General features: G+C 38.4%; 1 protein-coding gene across 1 annotated transcript in view; it reads left to right on the top strand.

Moving 5' to 3' along the window:
• ROBO2 (roundabout guidance receptor 2) overlaps positions 1 to 14,880 on the top strand; it is a gene marked incomplete at both ends in the record, with an annotated part of 475,695 nt that extends 460,815 nt beyond the window's left edge. Inside the window, 3 exons of the mRNA XM_082489007.1 lie at positions 2,503 to 2,673; positions 9,801 to 10,061; positions 14,591 to 14,880. Of these exons, the coding sequence (XP_082345133.1) occupies positions 2,503 to 2,673; positions 9,801 to 10,061; positions 14,591 to 14,880 (722 nt within the window). The remainder of the gene's footprint in view (positions 1 to 2,502; positions 2,674 to 9,800; positions 10,062 to 14,590) is intronic.
• Between the last annotated feature and the right edge of the window lie 4,460 nt (positions 14,881 to 19,340).

The following is a 19,340-nucleotide window of genomic DNA, read 5'->3' as shown; positions in this document are numbered from 1 at the left end:
CCATGAGAACAGCTGTGAAATATTCTCACTGATAGGAAAGGAGAAAGCCAACTTGGTAGCTTCACGTGGGAGTGTTTGATTGCCAAGCATAAGAGGCACTGGTAAATCCAGGCGCAAGGTGTCTCTCCTGTCAGACTCTCTGATTCCAGTTTCCAGAAGCCATCGTGTGATTTGCCATGAAGTTCAGATGGTTTTCCTTTTTAAGACCCTTGGGAAATTAAATCAAGGGTTAGCGGATTCATCCTTGTCTCCACTTACACACACTAAATCTACTGCTGAGACTCTGACACTGCTCAGCAGTTCTTACTGGAAGGGCTGCATACAAATACAAGATGCTGTAATCAGTTATTAGGTGCATTGAAAAATGTGTTTTGGGAGCCTGCACATCATTTTTGTTTGCCCCATGTCTGATTTAGGTCAGTGCTATTTATTTTCCCTCATTTTCATGGAGGGGTAAAAGAGAGAATGTTTGGTGTCTATTTCTTTTTCAATCCAACATTCTGAATGAATAATCACATTTCTTTAGTCAAGAGAATAAGTGTGAAGAATCTTTGTCCTCACTCACTAGTTGCACTTGCATGTTGCGAGTTTATTTTTGCAAAACATCTGTGCAATGTACTGTGAGCTAGGATGGAATTTCAGGCTCATATCTGAATTTCTTTGCATTAGTGGTTTGGGCTTTTCTTTATTTTTTTTAGATGAAATTTTAATATTTTGTCTGTGTTCGTCTGCTGTTTTATCCTTATCTATGAAACAAGGACTTGATCACTTGTCTTTGTCTGGCTGCAGCTGTGCCAGCCATAGAGGTTAATGTTTCCAGCCTTCTCCCAAACACTTATTGCTGCTTTCTCCCAGCTCCAGAATTAGCGGCTTGGGTGGGCGTTCTGTAACCCATTTCAGTTAAAACGAGCCAGGTAGCAAAGGCATACTTTTCATACCATTTAAGTTTAATTGGGCTTATTTTGGTAGAGGAGAGTTAGGGAATGTCCACATGAGGGGTTCAAACGTGGTAACCTTCAAAAGCTGGCAGTGATATGCGGCTGGGAGACAAGCCTGACGAACAGCAGTGTCCTCCTCAAGGTGCACATCAGTCAGAAGGTAGAAGATCAGGCCTGAGACAGTCACGAAATCTCTGAAGCCAAATACTGAGATGTTATTCTAACATGTATGTATTAATGTGAAACACCATGTTAGAGAGATTATGGCTCCTTTTTTTTCACTTTGCCCTCTTTGCACTAAGAATATTTCAACAGTGTAGCAGGCAGCATATTACTCCTGATTAGGCTTATCTAGATCAGATTGTACGTGACGGCACGTTGGAACTAAGCGCATCCGTTGAAAGGTTTTACTAGGAACCATAACTCACAGCAGGGCAGGCCCTGTTCTAAGTTAACCAGAAGATAAAAAAGCTCCTTACTAGCTTGGGGTCAGTTGACCAGAAAAAATAACAAACAGCTATTTTGCCACTTTCCATCAACTCTTACACCATTTGTGTCTACAGTAGTACTGAAAGAGCAGAAGTTCTGACTGGCTTATACATCTTCCACTGCAAATAGAATTAAAACAAGTAAGAATTTTAAGTACCAGTTCGAAACAAATTAAAGTGTTGACATCCCCAAGACACTTGGCAAGAATGACATACGGAGAGGAACAAAAGAAAGTAAAAGATGGTGAACTTTAGTTTTCATCAGTTATTATTAAACATTAAGCTTAGTTAAGTTACCTGAATAAAAATATCAAAATAAGAGGAAGTGAATGTAGTAAATACACTGTGCTCCTGCAGTTCCTGCAGTGATGCTTTTAATGACCTGCTCCATAGAACGGCATCAAAGATGTTTCTTTTTAAGAGAAAACACGTAGCTTGATTAGTCTATATGGAAACTAAACATTGGAGGAATAAATTCAGTCAGAATACATTATTTTTTAACATATAAAAATACTGAAAATTAACAGAAAAATTTAGTATTTAAATATACACCTGTTTTTATTTCTTGAGAAAAGAGAGCCCTTAAGTATATAAACATACACTGCTACATTGCTTGCAAAATCAGTTATGTTTATCTCACTGGAGTTACTCCAGATATACAGTGCATATGGGAGCCCCTAAAATGAGAATCTGGCTCGGCAAACATGAAGGTGGAAGGCAGAAGGAGATAAATTTGATATGATTGCAGAACTGTTTTCCTTCCCTGCTCAAGGCTGAGGAGTTGTTATGACACATCTGTTCAGCACACAGAGCAGGTAGGAGTTACATGGCATACAGTAGTTTTATCACAACAGATGGAATGATTTTAATTACAAAAGTTAAAGACAAAAGAATGCCAAGTTTCTCACTTCGCTTGTTGTGGTGTGTCTTAAAGCAGTTGTCATCAGTGGGTACCTCGAGGGGACACTTGCTTGCCTCTGAGAATTAGACCAGATTTAATGTTTTGGAACAGACATTAATAGAACAGCCCATTTCAAGGCAATAACAATTTTTCATCTGGTTTCTCTTTTTTTTAGGCAAAGCATACCCTTCCTCTCAGAGACCTCGGCCGAGCAGTCCTTTTTCTACTGACAGCAACACCAGTGCAGCTGTCAATCAGAGTCAGAGGCCGAGGCCCACTAAAAAACACAAGGGAGGACGGTTGGACCAACCTCCCTTGCCTCATCGTAGGGAGGGAATAACAGACGGTAAGTGCTGTGGTGAAGTCCCTGATGAAAACCTGCAACAAGCAGGTGTGCCGAGTGGGAGAACATAAAGCAATCTTTTAAGGAATATATGTTACACTGAATTATTTGTTTGGTGAAGTGGGGCCCCCAGGTTGTCACGTGAGCGATATTGCAACGCTAGCAGTGTGGAGCTCAGCTAAGTGACTCTTCAAGGAGCCTTTCTTCACTTCAGGTCTGAACATATTAGCATCTCATAGGTTTTCTCAGATCTCGATATAAATCTTACCCAAAAATGGCTGTGTTCACATGGGTTCACATTAAAAAATGACCGTGGTTAATTTTACATTAAATGAAAGTAGTCACCACCAGCAGTAACAGTATGCCGCGAATTCCCAAGTAGAAGTGTAGAGCCACAATGCTCTGTTTGGTTTATGCTGTTTTTGACAGCCACCCAACAGCTGTAGCAATATGTGCCACGCTTTTCTCATGATTCTGCCTCACGTCTTGTCCATGATGTTTCATTCCTGACATCCCCTGACCTCAGTGACTTTGTTTCCCTCTTTGACATCTCTAATTCTCTCTGACCACAGCTTCACATCTGGAAATTTCAGGCATGTCTGTTCTACTCTTCTAATGACTAAGATCAGCTCAGTCTTCCATTATCTTTGGCTGCCCCCTCTTGAGTTTGGGAAAAGACACAATTGCTGCCTGTTACTCTTTGAGGACAACTGCATAGGAAGTTGGCTGCCTGGCTACCTCCCCCTCATTTCTTCTGATCTCTGGGCTGGCCCCTGTAAGTGTTGAAATGATCAGAGGGGAGAAGCAGTCAAATGGAAAAACAGCATTAAAAGGAACCACTAAGGATATCAGATGGAGACGTGATCCCTTTCCTCATGCTGACCTCCTTTTCAGTGTTCAAAGCAGGGCAATTCTGAGAGCTACACTGTCCCACCTGCCTCAGTGTCTCTCAGAACACTGTCTGGACCACAGGAGTGGGTGTGATGCCAGTGAGTCTATATCCTAATCTCAAGTACACCCTGACAAATCTTCCAGCAAAATATGCCAGGGAAGGTGTAAAAATAATAAAAAAAAAAAAATTGACTTTAGATTTCAGTATACAGATCCTCCTTATTGTAGTAAAAATTACCTGAGAATCATAGAATCATAGAATATCTTGAGTTGGAAGGGACTCTTAAGGATCTTCAAGCCCTACTCCCTTCATTATCTTCTTTGGACAGGTAACATAATAAATAGATTTGATAGGGAGAATATTTAGTTTGGTTTATTTATAATGTGCTATTTATTACTCTAGGTACATGTATAATATATATTAACAGCTTGCAAGGTGGACTGTGGCCACTAAAACCACCAGAGCTCTCCTCTCAGTCATGTTGTCAGGTGTACAGATACAATTTTGTAGTATCTCTGACAAATTCCTTGTTTGCCAGATCACAAAGGTGGAGAGCAAATTGCAGAAATGAAAGTCTTCGCCATCTTCACTACGTCTCATGCTCCATGGATCATCCTCACTACCATATTATTTGGGGAAACAGCTTAAAGTAGCTTAGACTCCCCTCATATGTATCTGAATTGGTTTAAACATTAATGCCTTCCCCTTCTGGATATATTCCAGAGGCCTCCCTGCTAGATCCATTAAATATGAGAATAGTAACTGGAAATTGCAGGTGTTGCCTGTGGCACTGGCAATACTCTTTCTGTGCATATGTTAAGTCAACCCTTCTGCATGGCATATCCTGTCACCCCAAACTATGAGCCTTTTGGGCCACAAATTCTGTGTACATGGGATTTTGTACTGCACTCAGTATGGTGGTACCTTCATCCTTCAGCTTTTCGGTACTATTGGTATAAAAATGTTTAACGATAATGTGGGTACCAGCAGATGAATAGGAATCCAGTTCAGGTCATGAGACAGCTGGAAGCGTGACTTCTCAGGGAGTGACTTCTTCATAAAATCTGGTGTAGTTTTAAATTAATGAAAGAGATCAGATTTTAAGATTTTTTTTTTAAAAAGAGGAATCTCTTATTGTCTTTTATTTATTCTTTATCAAATACTAAACTTATTGGAGTTTCTTTCATATATTGGAGTCAGAATACCAATGATATACCATTTCCTTCAACAGTCCACCTCTCAGACACAAGCAGTAACCATAACAGCTTTTGGACACTGTTAGCTTAACATTTGTCTGTTATAAACTTAGTTAAAGTGCTTACTACATGTTCCAAAAATTTGCAATATCCTGGAGTAACAGAGGATCCTTTCCTATCCTCTCTTACCACAGGAACAAACAAACACAAATTGTACAGTTTTTCCACTTGAACTCTTGCTGAATCTGAGTCATTAAAGACAGCAAGTCTGAGTCATAGCTAAATTTGCAAAAGAACATTTGTCAATTAAGGAAGCTAAAGATTGCTACTGCCACCTGTGTGTATGTAAAGAAACTGAATTTAGGAACCTCTGGTATTCAAAAATTAAAAATGGTAACTGGATGCTTAGTGTGGAATATTGCAATGAACTTTACAAAGAGAGACAATTCCACCATGCTTAAGCTACAGTTAGAAAAAGCAAGTAGGAGAACCAGGGATAGATCCAGCAATTCTGAGCCCTAATTCAGGCCAGTCCTTTGCTCTCCTGATTTAAGCGGGAAGAATAACTATACATTTTTCTCCTGGTTTTGAGATGTGTCTAATCCATTCCCTTACAACTGCTTCCTCTTGGGTTCATCATATGAGACCATAGATGGTTTGTCAGTCGTCTTCAAATTCCCAAGCTGGATGAGTCCTTGCATCCTGTGTTTAAGTCTCATCACATACTAGATATCTGCCATTTTAAATTTTTGTTGACCAAGTAAGCTCCAGCCTTTCTCTGCCCTTTCCAGTACATATGAGCACATTTCTGAGCACTTCCTGCTTGTCGGATGGTGCAAAAGACCTAAGAAACTGTAATATTTAACACATAGCACACAGATCCCAGAGTTTGTAAGCATATAAGGAGACAACTTCGTGCTCACTTTTGACAGCAATCCACACAAATCCTGCTAAAGCCTGCTGCTTCATTTTCTTCACTCCCAGGTCAGAATCCTCTAAAGACTGGCTCTAGATTGAATCTTCAAATTTATCTTCCTGTACAAGTTTTTCTTTTTCTTTTTTTTTAAATTCCCCATTCTAAAAGGCCGTGGAGACAACAGCAGCTCCACAGAGGAAGGATACCGTATGAATAAGTCAGATGATGAAAAACCTTCATTCTGACCTCACAAACCACCGTAAGGAACAAATAGGAGGTTTTTAGCTCTAGTGCTCAAGGAATAATTTGTTTTCTTGAAAACAAAGTATTCACAAATTGCAAAACAGTGGAATCTGTTATAGAGGTGGTGGCATGGTGACTGCATGACTGGCATTAAAAGCTCTTCCTTAGTTGATTTTTCAAAAACCCAAAGAGGAGGCAGAAGGGAAATATGGTTGGAGGTTAAAAAGGAGAACTGGAACTTATGATTTCTATTAGCTTTGCCACTGACTTGTTATCGTGTATTACAAATCAATTTTTGCTGATGTAGATCACTGCAGAGAAGATGCTTACCTTCTGATACTAGAAAGCGGTTCAGAAGCTTATTAAATTTCTCAGTAATTATCACCCCCAGGTGATCACTGGCACAGATAGAAAGGGATGTCCTTATACTTGTTGGTTCTGTGACTCGCTGCTTTTTCCAGTTAATAATGAGAGGCTGTGCCAAAGCTTGACTGGTGCCTGAATCATTTGGCCAATGCTCTGCCTTCTAAAGGAGGGCTGGAGTAATCCCAGGCTGAACATCTGTCTGCCTCTTATGAGTCACTCTAATGTCCTACAGCTTCTCAATCTCAGTCCCTCCATTACTAAATCAATAAGACTGTCACATCCCCACCAATGCACTTATAAATCGCCTTGCAGGTTTGATAATCCTGCCATTAGAGGATGCAAGTGGTAGCCTGGATGACGTCCCACTGGCCTAGTAAGTTACTAGCTCAATGTGGATTTTCAGTTGTTTTACCTGGCACCTGGAAGACAAATGTCGTTTAGATGGAAGCACAGTGATAATCAGTGACACCACTCTGGGTATCCTCATTGAAAATCCTGCTGAAGTCCCTAAATTTCTCAATTCAAAACTTCGCATAGTGATTGACATGTTGGAGTGAGTTGGCTTGCCTCTATCTGGTAATAAATCTGCCTGCTAGGGACTGAGACTACTAACTCCTCTGATCTCTGTTACACCCTTACTAGCAGTTGAAATACCAACCTTTATCCATCATGTATGTGCCTATTCGCAAGTGTGCGTGGAGACACGTACACAGTCACACATCGACATGTTTGCCTGGGAAGGGAGAGGAGAGGAGAGGCATCGCTGTTCTCTGTGCCGTTGGAGCAGGAAGCTTGTGACTCCAAATAAGTGGCATCTTTATAGATGCACAGGCAAGATAATAGGGCATATTTAGTTATTTACCTAAAGCAGAAGGTTTGCACTATAGAATCTAAGTTGCGGAGCAAATAAAAAGCCACATTTCCAAATGAAGCTTTCTTCCAGCTTCTTTTGTTTAAAAGGAAAGGTAGATGTTACTGTGACAGTCAACCTGAGTGAGAAGGTGAAAAAGCAAACGGTTTAGTCGAGTGATGGTTGGCTGGAATTAGTAACCATTCTTATGGATCTTCTCAGACATATCTAACACAGTTCAGTAAGTCTGCACTCAGGCTGGAGCCAGCTTGTATTAATTCCGTAGTACTTGTAATTCTTCTAGAATTGCATGAAGCTTCATCAGAAGATAAAATTTATTTTTCATGTCAACTTTACCACAGGTCTGAAACACCCAAAGAACTTTACAAATATGGTTTTTCATTTCACTTCTATGTATCAGGAAATTATTATGCACATTTTACATATGAATAAAAGCAAGAATCAGATTAACAGTAGATAAGCAGCATAAGTCTACAGTAATTCCAGGAGTTGCAGCTAGCTCTAGAACGTGCAGTATGGTTTAAGTACAAACCTTTCCATCTCAGTATCTAATTAATAACAACTATTATATGGCAATTTCTGAAGAAGGATACTGTAAGTTAAGAAGTTTAATACTGCAATAATTGTAACTTTTTTTTATATACTACTTAAAATATTTGTTTATATTCAACGGTAAATATTTTATCTTGGAAAATTGCATTGTCAGATGTCATGTTATGACTATGTTTATTGGATTCAACGCATCTCCATAAAGTGCTTATAAATCACAACTTCAGTAATCTCTATTTCAGATTGCATAAGCAGATGCCGGTGTTGTGGTTCTGTACATTAACTGGTTATGATCGCAATAAAATCAATTATAAGAAATGCCGTTTTGGAAGCCAACACTATAAAGCAATTTTAACATTGGCAAGCTCCCATACCCTCCCACTTCCACCTACAGTAACTCAAGTATAGTCATTGTCATAAAAGGTCACATCTATATTCATAACTAAAAATGTCTCAAATAAATTAGTGCCGAACATAAAGCATACACCAAGCTCACTGACAGATTATTATAAGGCTGTTCCAGCCAGAAGATAGATATCTTAATCTGGGGTATAGCACTTCAGCTATGAACAAAGGTATGGGAGCAACATCAGATACAACTTTGTTCCCTTGTAGACACAAATAACCCACACATCCTCATTTATCTGTAAGAGACATTGCTTACTGAAATGACATCTCAGCAACTTTGGAAGCATTTCTGTCCCATATATGAGGTATAAGTATCAGCTCTAATAGCAAGGACATGAAAAAAAATATGCGTAACATTATCTAAAGCCAGATTAGAGTTCAAAATTAATTCCTTCCAAAGGCTTCCTCATCAATTTATAAAGTGAATTTTAGTTTCACTAGAGTTATAAACATCAGACTTTCCTGCAGGCAGAGCAGAGGTTTGATTTTCTATGTCTGTTACTGAGCCAAGTTCAATTCCCTGATAAATCTTCACAACACTGTAAGATACAAAAGACTAGAAAGCAGGACAGACCAATATCTAGTGTAAACTTACATAGGTTTAGTGAAGTTGGTGGGGCTGCACAGATTTATTTGGACTATACATTGCCAAAACCAGAAATATCAACAAGTATTCTACATATAAAATGGGCACCTGATATGTGAGAGTTGTCATTACAGTACTAAAGATGTTTCCTTTTTCTGATTTTTTTTTTTTTAAGTAATCTGAGGTTTTTCTGGACTATTATAGGTCTATCATATGGTTTACATGAAAATATTACATTTAGAATTATAATTATCCAGACTCCATAATGACCTTGGGACAATGTACTTTTCCCTCCACGAATGTGATTAGAAGCTTGATCTTCAATCCTACAAGCATCTTAGTAGTCCAAGTGAAAAACTTGAAGAGGACAGGAGTTGTTAGAGACCAGGCAAGCGTCTTATAGCGTTCAGCTGAAAATGTATTTTGATTGGTTATGTTTACATGACTGCTAAACTTAAGAGTGGACATCGTCCTGTCTGTGAAAACTCTAGCTCTTGGCTGACTTTCAAATAGTGCTTGGATAAAAAGCTCACCCGTTCTTTGGTGGTTTCATTTAACCATGCATGTTTCACTGATGTGTTGGTGCTTTTTCAATGACAATAGGTATTGTGAATAATTTTTCTCCCAGATTTCTCCATGCATTTTGATAAAGTTGTGTATTCAGATTTTGAGTTTAAGCCGCAATCTGCAAGGGAAGCCCAAAAATGAGGGATGATGAAGCAAGCCCCAATATGATGGGGGGAAATTACTCTGTCAACTGGAACAGATCAGTTTTTCATAGCCTTTTTAATTGCTTGTTGTTACTGAAAGAGCCAGATGGAGTATACCCCACAGAAAAAAAATCCCATGCTTAGAAACGTAAGTCAGGGCTCAGAGTCTATTGATTTTTATGGAAGTTAGAAAGAGCTAACAACGCAGTAACCTAAGTAAAAAACTAGTGGAAGGGAAAAACACGTTTCTGATTAACATGAGATTTCCTCCTTTTCAAATCAGCAAATGAAGTGGTTCATGCCATTTGCAGGGGACTTTTCTTTTCAGCATCAAATAGACCTTCTGTTTCAATTAAAAAATTAGTTCATCTAAATCTTATTCACATTTTTTAGATCTTCCACCACCACCCGACCCACCCCCTGGTCAGGGTTTAAGGCAGCAAATAGTCCCCGGCCAGCGCGGAGGCTCGGCAGAGAGGAAAGGAAGCTCTCTTGAGAGGCAGCATGCACCGAACGTAGATGAAACAAAGAGCTCCCTGGACCGGCAAGCTAGGACGTCACTAGAGTGGCAGCGACAAACCCAGGAGTGGATAAGCTCTACAGACCGCCAAGAGGATTTCAGGAAAGCCCAACACAAACAAGCCTTCGGATCAGGTGTGTGTGTGCTGCACCAGCCGAGGCAACGCAGACGGCTTCTTGCCACTTCTCAGCTGAGGGTTTCTGCGTCTGGCAGGAGGCTCAGATCGCCTCGTGCCCCTCCGTGCCAGCACCGGTGAGGGTCAGGCTGGAAAAGAAGGAAAGGCAGAGTGAAATGAGAGCTTGCCATCCAAGTATTTTCCCTCCCGCAACAATGAAATCTCGTTAGCACCTGACTCGGTGCATTCTTTACAGTGTTCTGGCAATTAATAATGTTGTCAGCCATAGCGGTGGAAAAAACAGGAGCAGTTTCTGGCAGGCAGGGAGGGAGAAACAGATTTGTAGAGTATTTTCCGTTAGATGTATGTATTTATGCATATAGGGCCATGTTCTCTAGTTCTTTCAGCCTGCATCTAAATTCGCAGCAGTTGTTTTTGCATGTCTGCAAGGAGGCTGATCCTTCTGAGCTGCTAGCATTCCTTCCAGCTGTATTTAAAACACTGTCTTCTCCTTATTCCAGGATATGACAAAGTAACATTCATCTCTCAGGCCCAGCAAGATGACAGCACAGGTTTTCACCTTTAGAGGGGACCTGCTCATGGCTGAGTGCTGACTTTATCTCCTAAATGGATTTCAAGTCTGTAAAAACGTGTGCAGGAGGTGATGCTGAGCTGGAGTTGTAGTTCTACAACATTTGCAGATTCCTTCTCTCAGCGTGACCTCAAATCAAAGCTGCTTTGTTTCAGGTTCCCATACCTAGGGTATTTTCTTTAACGCACTAATCACGTGTTATCCCAGTGCTGATTAAAGTGATATAAGAGGACAATTAAGAAGATTTTTTTAAAAAAAATTTACATTGTATGTGGAGCTTTCTGTAGGGCTATACTGTTTCTTCAAGTCTATACATAGCTCCCACAGTAACACTAGAGGTACTCGTATTATCCATCTTTTTCTTGATTTCATTCTACTATTAATGCTCCTTAATCTAGCACACTAATATCAATGACATTCTAAAAAAAAAAATTAGTAGTATGCAGGCAAACCTGTCATGGGGCCAGGATTTACTGAATGAAGTCCTCCCAGGAAATATTGCTACTCATATTTAAAATGCAAGTATTTTAAATACAATCTATATTTTAAAATATAGCAATAATGGTACTATTAAAACCCCCTAATCTTTCAGCTGCATAAACAAGTGAGTAGTGCTTCATGTTGTGAAATGGTGATGTGAAGTTGCAGTTTAAACATAGTGTGTGAAATTCATGCTACTTGGTGAAATGGCCATTTTAATTACAATGTACACGATGTACAAACACATAGAAAACAGCCCAAATATACTTTATACATCTCATTCTTTGTAAATTATTATTAAGGATGCTTTTCTCACCTGGTTAGCAAGAACTCCCCTCCTTTTCCTCTGCCCCATAAGTGTACAAATAGAAGTTGTCAGTTATTTTGTGATACAGAGGGTATAGAGTAGTAAAATACCTATCCTGCAGGACTAGCATTTATCTGTCCTTAAATAAAAATAACTTGATCTTGACCGTTCTGGTGCCCTACATGAGCATTGACTTTAGGGCTGGAGTGATTACAGGTAGCTTGTTCTTGTCAAAATCAGGACGGTCAGAGCAATGGCGTATCCTTTATGCATGACAAAGGACTCCTCTAGGAGATATTAAAGTTTTACCCTGGTGGGAGGGGTTCATAAAGTTTGTGCACAAGGTGGGCCAGAGCTTCATATCTGTCTGTCTGTCTTCTCATCCAAGCTTCTTGCATGACAGCTTGCTTGCTCTGTATTCTTTTCTCTGGTAGATTTAAAAAAGGCTACTCTTATGTGTGATGCTTGTTTGTATTACTAAATGTGGGGGTTTTAATAGTATTAATTGTGTTTCTTCCCTTTTCACTTACTAATGACAAAGCTCTCTGGAAATCTATTCTGTCCAGGTTTCAATATGTTTCCAAAAGAAGTTATTAGTAGCTATCAGCTTCCAGAAAATAGCTATTTTGCAGCTTCAGGGGCTTCATTCAGACATTACCAAGCTGTGAGTGAAATTTTAAAAGAAAGACCTTTGGTTTGAAGTTGAATAGAATAAAAATACCTAATTCTGGGAACCATGTTTCCACTGGTTGCTTTCAGTATAAACAAGACCACCGAGTCTCTGCCAATGGCTTCGTTGTAGAACTGCAGTTACAGCACATCAAATATGATATTCTCAGCTACCCCTCTAAAGAAAGTAGTGCTAGATCAAGTTACAATACTTTTGATAACATTAAAAGCCTGCCTTTTGGTTATCTTATGGGGTATAGAAACATCGTTACACACATGTATTCTGATTTCACAGGGGCTAGAATTATATCTTCAACTTAAAGGCTCAGTATTTCAAAGAGAAAGGCGTCAGCAAAGCCTCCCCATATTCTTTGCAGGGCTGGGGCATGGGGCACTGTTTTGAGTGTTTAATCAATGTGAGCCCATTCTAAGGACTTGAGACAACTACTTTTCGTGTGCTAGAATGTTGTGAAAAACTTAGCCTTTATTTTATGTCACAATTGCTTATTTTATGGATTGCATTTATTTCTGAGGAGACCACAGATAATTTAACACACCATATGCTCTATAATGATAATGCACTTTATATTTATTCATGGTCGTTTTTTCTCAATATTTCATTGAACCCGAAGGAGGCCTTATCCTGAGTCCGCAAACTAGAAAAACAAATCAATTGACCATATATGTCATCTTCAAACTCTTTTGCAATGCTAGTGACTTCTTTCCATCCTTTAAAAATGTATCCAGCTTTCTGCTAAACTGATTTATGCTGCTTGCTTTATTGCTGCCTTAATGCAAGCTGTTCCATATTTTAGCCAGCCTTTGGAAACCAGGTTTGCATCCGATTCTATTGTTAGGGCTTGATATATAAAGAACAGGTAACATAATTTAGGAGGCTGTGGCTGTTAAATGCCATTTTACTATGTCTTTTAAGCATTTCTTTATATTTCAGCAAGGACAGCACACGGTCATAGCACAAAACACTGATAATGCCCTTACCTCCTGCAGCGCAAATATTCTGGTCCCTCGGGCAGGACCAGAGGGAGATACTTTGGCAGAGAAAGGAGTCAGCTGCCTGCCCCCTTCTTCAACAGATTTACCTTACAAATGGGTTCTGTTCAATAGCAGATCACATGGGGAATTCCAGTGTCCTACTCACTTGTGGCAGTAGGCACAAAGAATGAAATCCTGGATTTCTTCCACAAATTGGTTCTCATTTAGCATTTCCCGAAGTTAATTGTGCCTCTGCTGCAGCCTTTGCAAAGGATTCAAGATTGTGAATAAAAGCGCTTTTATCTCCTCTTTCTTTCCAACCATCCCCACCTACTTTTCCTTCTGTGTTCCTGCCCTCTGTCAAAGAAAGTCTGTTTCTCCTCATCAGATTGTTTAAAAGTGAAAACAATGGGAAAGGCAAAATAAATAAAACCCAAAAAGCAAACAACTTTCAGCCCAGGTTCACTTTTAGAAATGTAAGGTTCAAGCGGGAGATATCCCACTGATTTCAGAAGCGGCAATTCCTGTGTTTAAGGTTAAGTATATATACTCATATTCTTTCTTGAATCAACTATATTTAGCAAAGTCTCTTTCTTCAGCTTCAGAGACAGCAAAAGTGGATCATACACCACAAAAAAAAAAAAAATAGCGCTTCTATTTCAGTGTTAAATCAGTGCTGCTGTTTTGCTTCTCAGGCTAGGATTATTACAACGATATCTCCTGAAAACTCTAATCGGATGTGATGTCTTGTTTTACTGCATGCTGTATGAAGACATGCAGTCCTGTGCTTTATTGGGGATTACTCCTGCTCTAGCAAGCAGTTCATTATTTCAGGTCTTCACAAAGGAAGAGGCCAAGTGAGCAAAAGTAAGCCTTTTGCTCATAATGGAACACGAAACAAGCTGCAGGAAGATTTGCTCACCCCAAATATTACGACTACTAACATTATGTATAACACAATATTTTCCAACGTAATTCACAACCAGTTAAAAAAATCTTCAGTGTGCTTTGCATTGTTAGAAATTACCGAGCTGCTGGAAGCTAATTAAATTAGCTGATATTGTAGTTCTTTATCTAAATTGATTGAGGTAACGTTGCCATAATTTAAGCTAAAGAAAAGGAAAAAGCACATTCATGTAGGCTTGCAGCAAAAATCTAATCATAGCTGCATTGTTTTGGAAATTGTATATGCATCTACTTTTATTAACGTATGTATGATTCATGATCTATTACTTCATAATGAATCTATACGTTTTAGAATTAATACAAACTAACTTATGAGTGTACATGAAAGCAACATTAAATTCGCGTTTGTTTCTTTTTCTGTGGGATACAACACTGAATTGTGTATTTTCTTAGGTAAAATTGCCATGCTATATAGCAAGACAAAAGACAGATATCTGAGGGCAGGAATGAATACGGTGTCCATGCAAGAATAGGTTGTTTATTCCTATTTATAGGAATTTATTTGGTATTTATTTTGCTTTGTTTTGTTTTGCTTTTCTAGAAGAGGCACTCGTACCATATAGTAAACCCAACTTCCCATCCCCTGGCGGCCACAGCTCTTCAGGAACAGCTTCTTCTAAAGGATCAACCGGACCTAGAAAAGGTGAAGTCTTGCGAGGAGGTCACCAACGCAATGCCAGTGACCTTCTTGATGTAGGCTATGTGGGATTAAACAGTCAAGGACAGTTTACTGGTGAATTATGTAAGTTTATCTCTAGCTATAGTTCAAAATCTCAAATAGAAAAAAAAGAGAAAAATTCTAAATCTGTTGTGAAGAGAGGAGGAAGTTGAGTGTGATAATCAGCTTAAATTTTACCCAGATCTTTTTGCTTTCTGAGGTGTTTTGCCTGTGATGACAAACCAATGAAATTCTGTTCTTTGGTTTGGACCAGGTCAAATCTGTGTAAGCCATGCCAATTTTACCTGCACAGTACTTCTTTCAGTGTGTAATGCTAGCGAAACACTAGGAAAATTGGGAAGAAATTCTCATAGTTCTGAATTTTCTTGGCAAAGTGTAGTGTGGTTGTCTTGGAAAGGCCATTGACAGTTTTTCTCAGAGGAGTGAATGAGAAAGGTGCTGAATTTTTGGGGTATGGTGGCAAGCTTGTGATGCCTTCTCCTCAACTTGCGGTTGCTTGATGAGCAGCATTCTGCTCTTTTTGACCTTAGATTGGGGGTCCTCTTTTTTCAACTCTGTAGCCCAGTTTTTCAGTTGTACATCCCAACTCTTTCCTCAGCTTCCCAGGCCAGGGGGATTATCTTCCAAACTTTTTTCTGTTATCACTCAATATCTGTTAAACCTTGTATAAACCCATGTTAATGCCGTGTACGTGATGGTAGTACTAGATGCCAAAAGTTTTGACTCTGTTGTTTGAAGTAGTACCCCAACACCCCAGCTAGCTCAGGCATGCTGGTACGTTTCACAGTAAAAGCGACGTAGCTGTTGGCATGTCTGCCTCCTATTTGCTGCAGTCAAACCCTCAATACCTCCCAACAGTTACTGCCCAGTAGCTTGTAAGAGAGCTAATGGTGATCCACGAACCCTGAAGTGCTATCTCAGATACGGTGTTGGTAAGTGCTGTATTTTAGCATCCATGGCTTTTCAACATAGAAGCAATTAACACTCTTCTCCCAACCTATTGAATATTCATCCTGTGCTGCAGGAATATCACCATAGGCTTTGTTTGTTGGTTTTGTCCTTATTACAACCTCTTTCTCTCTCTTTGTTCTCTCTATAGAGTAGTTGAGAAGACACATTGCAAGCTGCTCTGATGGACCATCAGGTCTGAACTCATGGAAGTGATGACACTAAACAGTGCAATGAACATTTTCTTTATTTATGTACTATTAAAAGAACTGTAAATGCAATGTAAAGACACACAGCCACACATATCCCACAGATACTTTACTTGTGTTCTTCTCTTTAATACACCATCCACCTTAAACTATTCCTTGTCAGGAGTATATAGAAAAGAAAGAAAAAAAATCACCCTCCAGGATGAAAAGGATTTCCTTCTGTATATAATTTCTTTTGTTGCATTGCTATGCAAGCTCACCTTCTTTTTAGCTATGTTCATATTCATGTCTGTTTTTATTGGTCTGTTGTACTATATGTGAATTAATAGGCTGTGGTGCCATATATTAACTTTTAATTGTGTAACTTTTATGTTTAAAGTTTGCACTGCAATTTTATTTGGTGATAAGCACAAAACTCTACTCCTCATGACATGAAGAAAAAAAGAGACTGAATGTGTGAAGAAGGTTTACGTACTGTAAGCTACTTTGGGTAATGCTGGATGTAAAGGAGTATGTTAGGTGGTTTTCCATTGGGGTGTAGAAATGAGAAAGTGACAGGCAAAACTGATGTCAGTGAAGACATTAGAGACAGATTTAAATCTTTTAAAAGCAAGCAACATAGTTGCTCTTCCTATTTAAGAAGGGGTCAGAAGTTGGAATTGTGAGATTAAAGAGTGAATATGAAAACTAAAGATAGCATGAGATGGCCTAGACCCTTTCACTAGAACGATGCCCTTAGTATCTGTTTTTAGCCATCCCATGCCACTAAGTAAAGGGGAAGAAAAACAAACCTTGCTAGAAACAAAGGAACTTAAGGTGTTTCACTAAAGCTGTTTTTATATTGCAGTTTTAAGAGAATTATTAACATTAATTTCTCCAACCCAAAATATAAGACAAAGATTTCCCAGGAGAAACAAACAATATAAACTCAAGGAATACCTAGTAAGTAGTTAAGGATTCAATTTATTATTAAGACATACTCATGCTTCCAAAAAATTTAAATGTCAGAGTATCTTATTTCACCTTTCCAATACATGTACAGTACAATAGAGGATAGAGCTGCACCACTGAAATTCATGACGTTAATTGTTTTGATGCAGTCTAAACAAACCTTTGTGTTCTTTTACGTGAAGTCTGCAAGAGCTGAAGCTGGATCCACTAAATTTGTAGTAAAATGTGTAGTGTTTGAAAGGAAAGCAGAGGTCAAATTATTTTCGGCTTGCATTAAGTACATTTCTGGCAATACAATGCATCCAAAAAGTTGGATATAAGCAAAGAAAATCTTTCACCTGTATTTTAGTGAGTGGCTTCAAACCCTACTATGATGAGGAAATAACGCATGTTTATACACTTTTTGAATAAACCAAACTCTGTAAGTGGACATTAATGACAGCATCCTGTCTCTTCATTAGTTTTCATGACTTTGTCCAAATCTTCTGTACCTCTCAAATCTCAGTGAGAAAATTGTCAAACTTTTCGTAGAGTATTGTATGTGGATTGCCCACTCATTTGATGCTTAATTTAAATCTTGCATCCTACAGCTTATTTCTGTTAGTTATCTGACCATGAACACAAGTTTCCATTTGAATACCCTTTTCGTATAACCAGTCTATGTTGTTTTATATATTGCCTTGGAGCTCACCAGTATTACGAACACTTTTAGTAATGGCAGAATTTTAGAAAAGTAAATTTCGATGCTAAATATGTGTTGCTTTTCATTTCATTAACTTGTTCCATGATAAGATAAAACACTACAGCCGTCAACTATAACTCAGCACTATTGAATATTAAAAAAAAAAAAAAGCTAGTTAACTTCCTTAAGGTCAAGACTGTTATTTAGCAGGTTACAAACCAAAAAAGTTGGGAAAAAACCATATGCATTTATTTATATATGCAACCAATGAATATATGTAATTTTCCTGCTTGTTAAACCACGATAGCTAAAACCTTTACTTTAAAATGTGCAAAAATGTTCAAGCAAGATAAAGAAGGCATCATATTTACATACGTACATTTTTTATTTTGTTATTATCAATTCAAATTTAATTTTCTGGAAAATGTTTAACTCAGTCACCAGTAGATTTTTTTTCCTTTTAATTCGAAAGCTTGTGCTGAGCTTTGGTGGAACACCTTACTCACTATATTCTATTCAAAATTCAGTGTCATTAGACTTTGATAAAGCCATCCCAATTACTTTCAAATATGTGTTTTATCTCTTCCACTGGAAAGTAAATGTGTGTCAGTATTAAAGCTGTGCAGTACCATGATATTCACTAACTTGTCCATCTGCTTCTGTAAATTTTTGTTCATTAATAATTTGCTTACAATATTACATAAGATGTTGTTGTGTATCGCAAAGTGTCTCCATTATCTTACAGGTGATGTCTCTTCTTTTTTTTTTCTCTCTCTCTTTTCTATACGGTGTACTTCCAATGAACCACAGTACATATTTTTTAAAATGCCATTTAATTTACTATTTTAAAAGAAGTATTCTTCTTTTTTTTAAAAAAAATTGAAAACATTTATTGTGAATAACGTGTTTAAAGAAAAGGGATGTTGTGGCAGCACTTAGAATTGTTTTTTAATTTGTTTTTTTAAAAAAACTGTTTATTGGCTACAGTTTGTTCACGAAAAAGTATGACCTCTTAATGTGTTTCATTGGTATTGTTAGTGCAGCAAAGTTTAATTGGCATAAGAAGTTGGTTAATAGTACTGTTGAAGTGTGTATTGTATATTTACTGGGGAAAAAATAAAACATATTCACATTTCAAATCTACGTTAAAAGACCTTGAGTAAGGAGTCAATATGTGAAAACCCAAACTGGGAAAATCAGGCAATAATAACATAGACTGAGCTATAATCATCACTGTCCACTTACAGGTAACAAGGAACATTTTATACACTGGTTTTTGAACTAAGCTGAGAGCTGTCTTATAAACAGGCCAGTGGTAAGCATTGCCTGTCATAGGGATTTCCGTTTCAGGTCCTGTCTGTATTGGGAATAGTTGTACCACTGTAATTACACTGATACAGCTATTCTAGTGATACGTCCTCCATTTGTGGACATACTGTCTCAATGTACAGTAAGGACCGCAAGCACACAGCTTGCTTTGCTTAAAGCCCATAGAGTAGTGGGCCTGTAAAACCTGTGTTCAGTGGGTCTGAACCCTTGGACTTGGGGTTTTGCACTGGTGGAGATCCAGTGCAGAATATCCCCAGAACGTATAGATAGGTGCTAGGTCAATTTTTCTCAATCACTGAATTGAATATATGCTTAGTTTTAAATGCAGGAGGGCTGAAGGACCAAATAATAAATTGTTACATGTGCTTCAGTGGTGTATTGCTGTATGGGCAGCCATCTCAGTCATGCAAACAACAGCTATTTCTTTTTTGTTAGTTATTATTTCTCAAGTCCTTATCCAAGTCAGTAAACCTTTTGAATAACTTTGGTTTTG

This window comes from Vanellus vanellus (assembly GCF_965231255.1).
Source record: "Vanellus vanellus genome assembly, chromosome: 1".
NCBI classification, from domain to species: Eukaryota; Metazoa; Chordata; class Aves; order Charadriiformes; family Charadriidae; genus Vanellus; species Vanellus vanellus.
The sequence above is the reverse complement of the archived record's forward strand: the minus strand, read 5'-3'. Positions and strand labels throughout refer to the sequence as shown.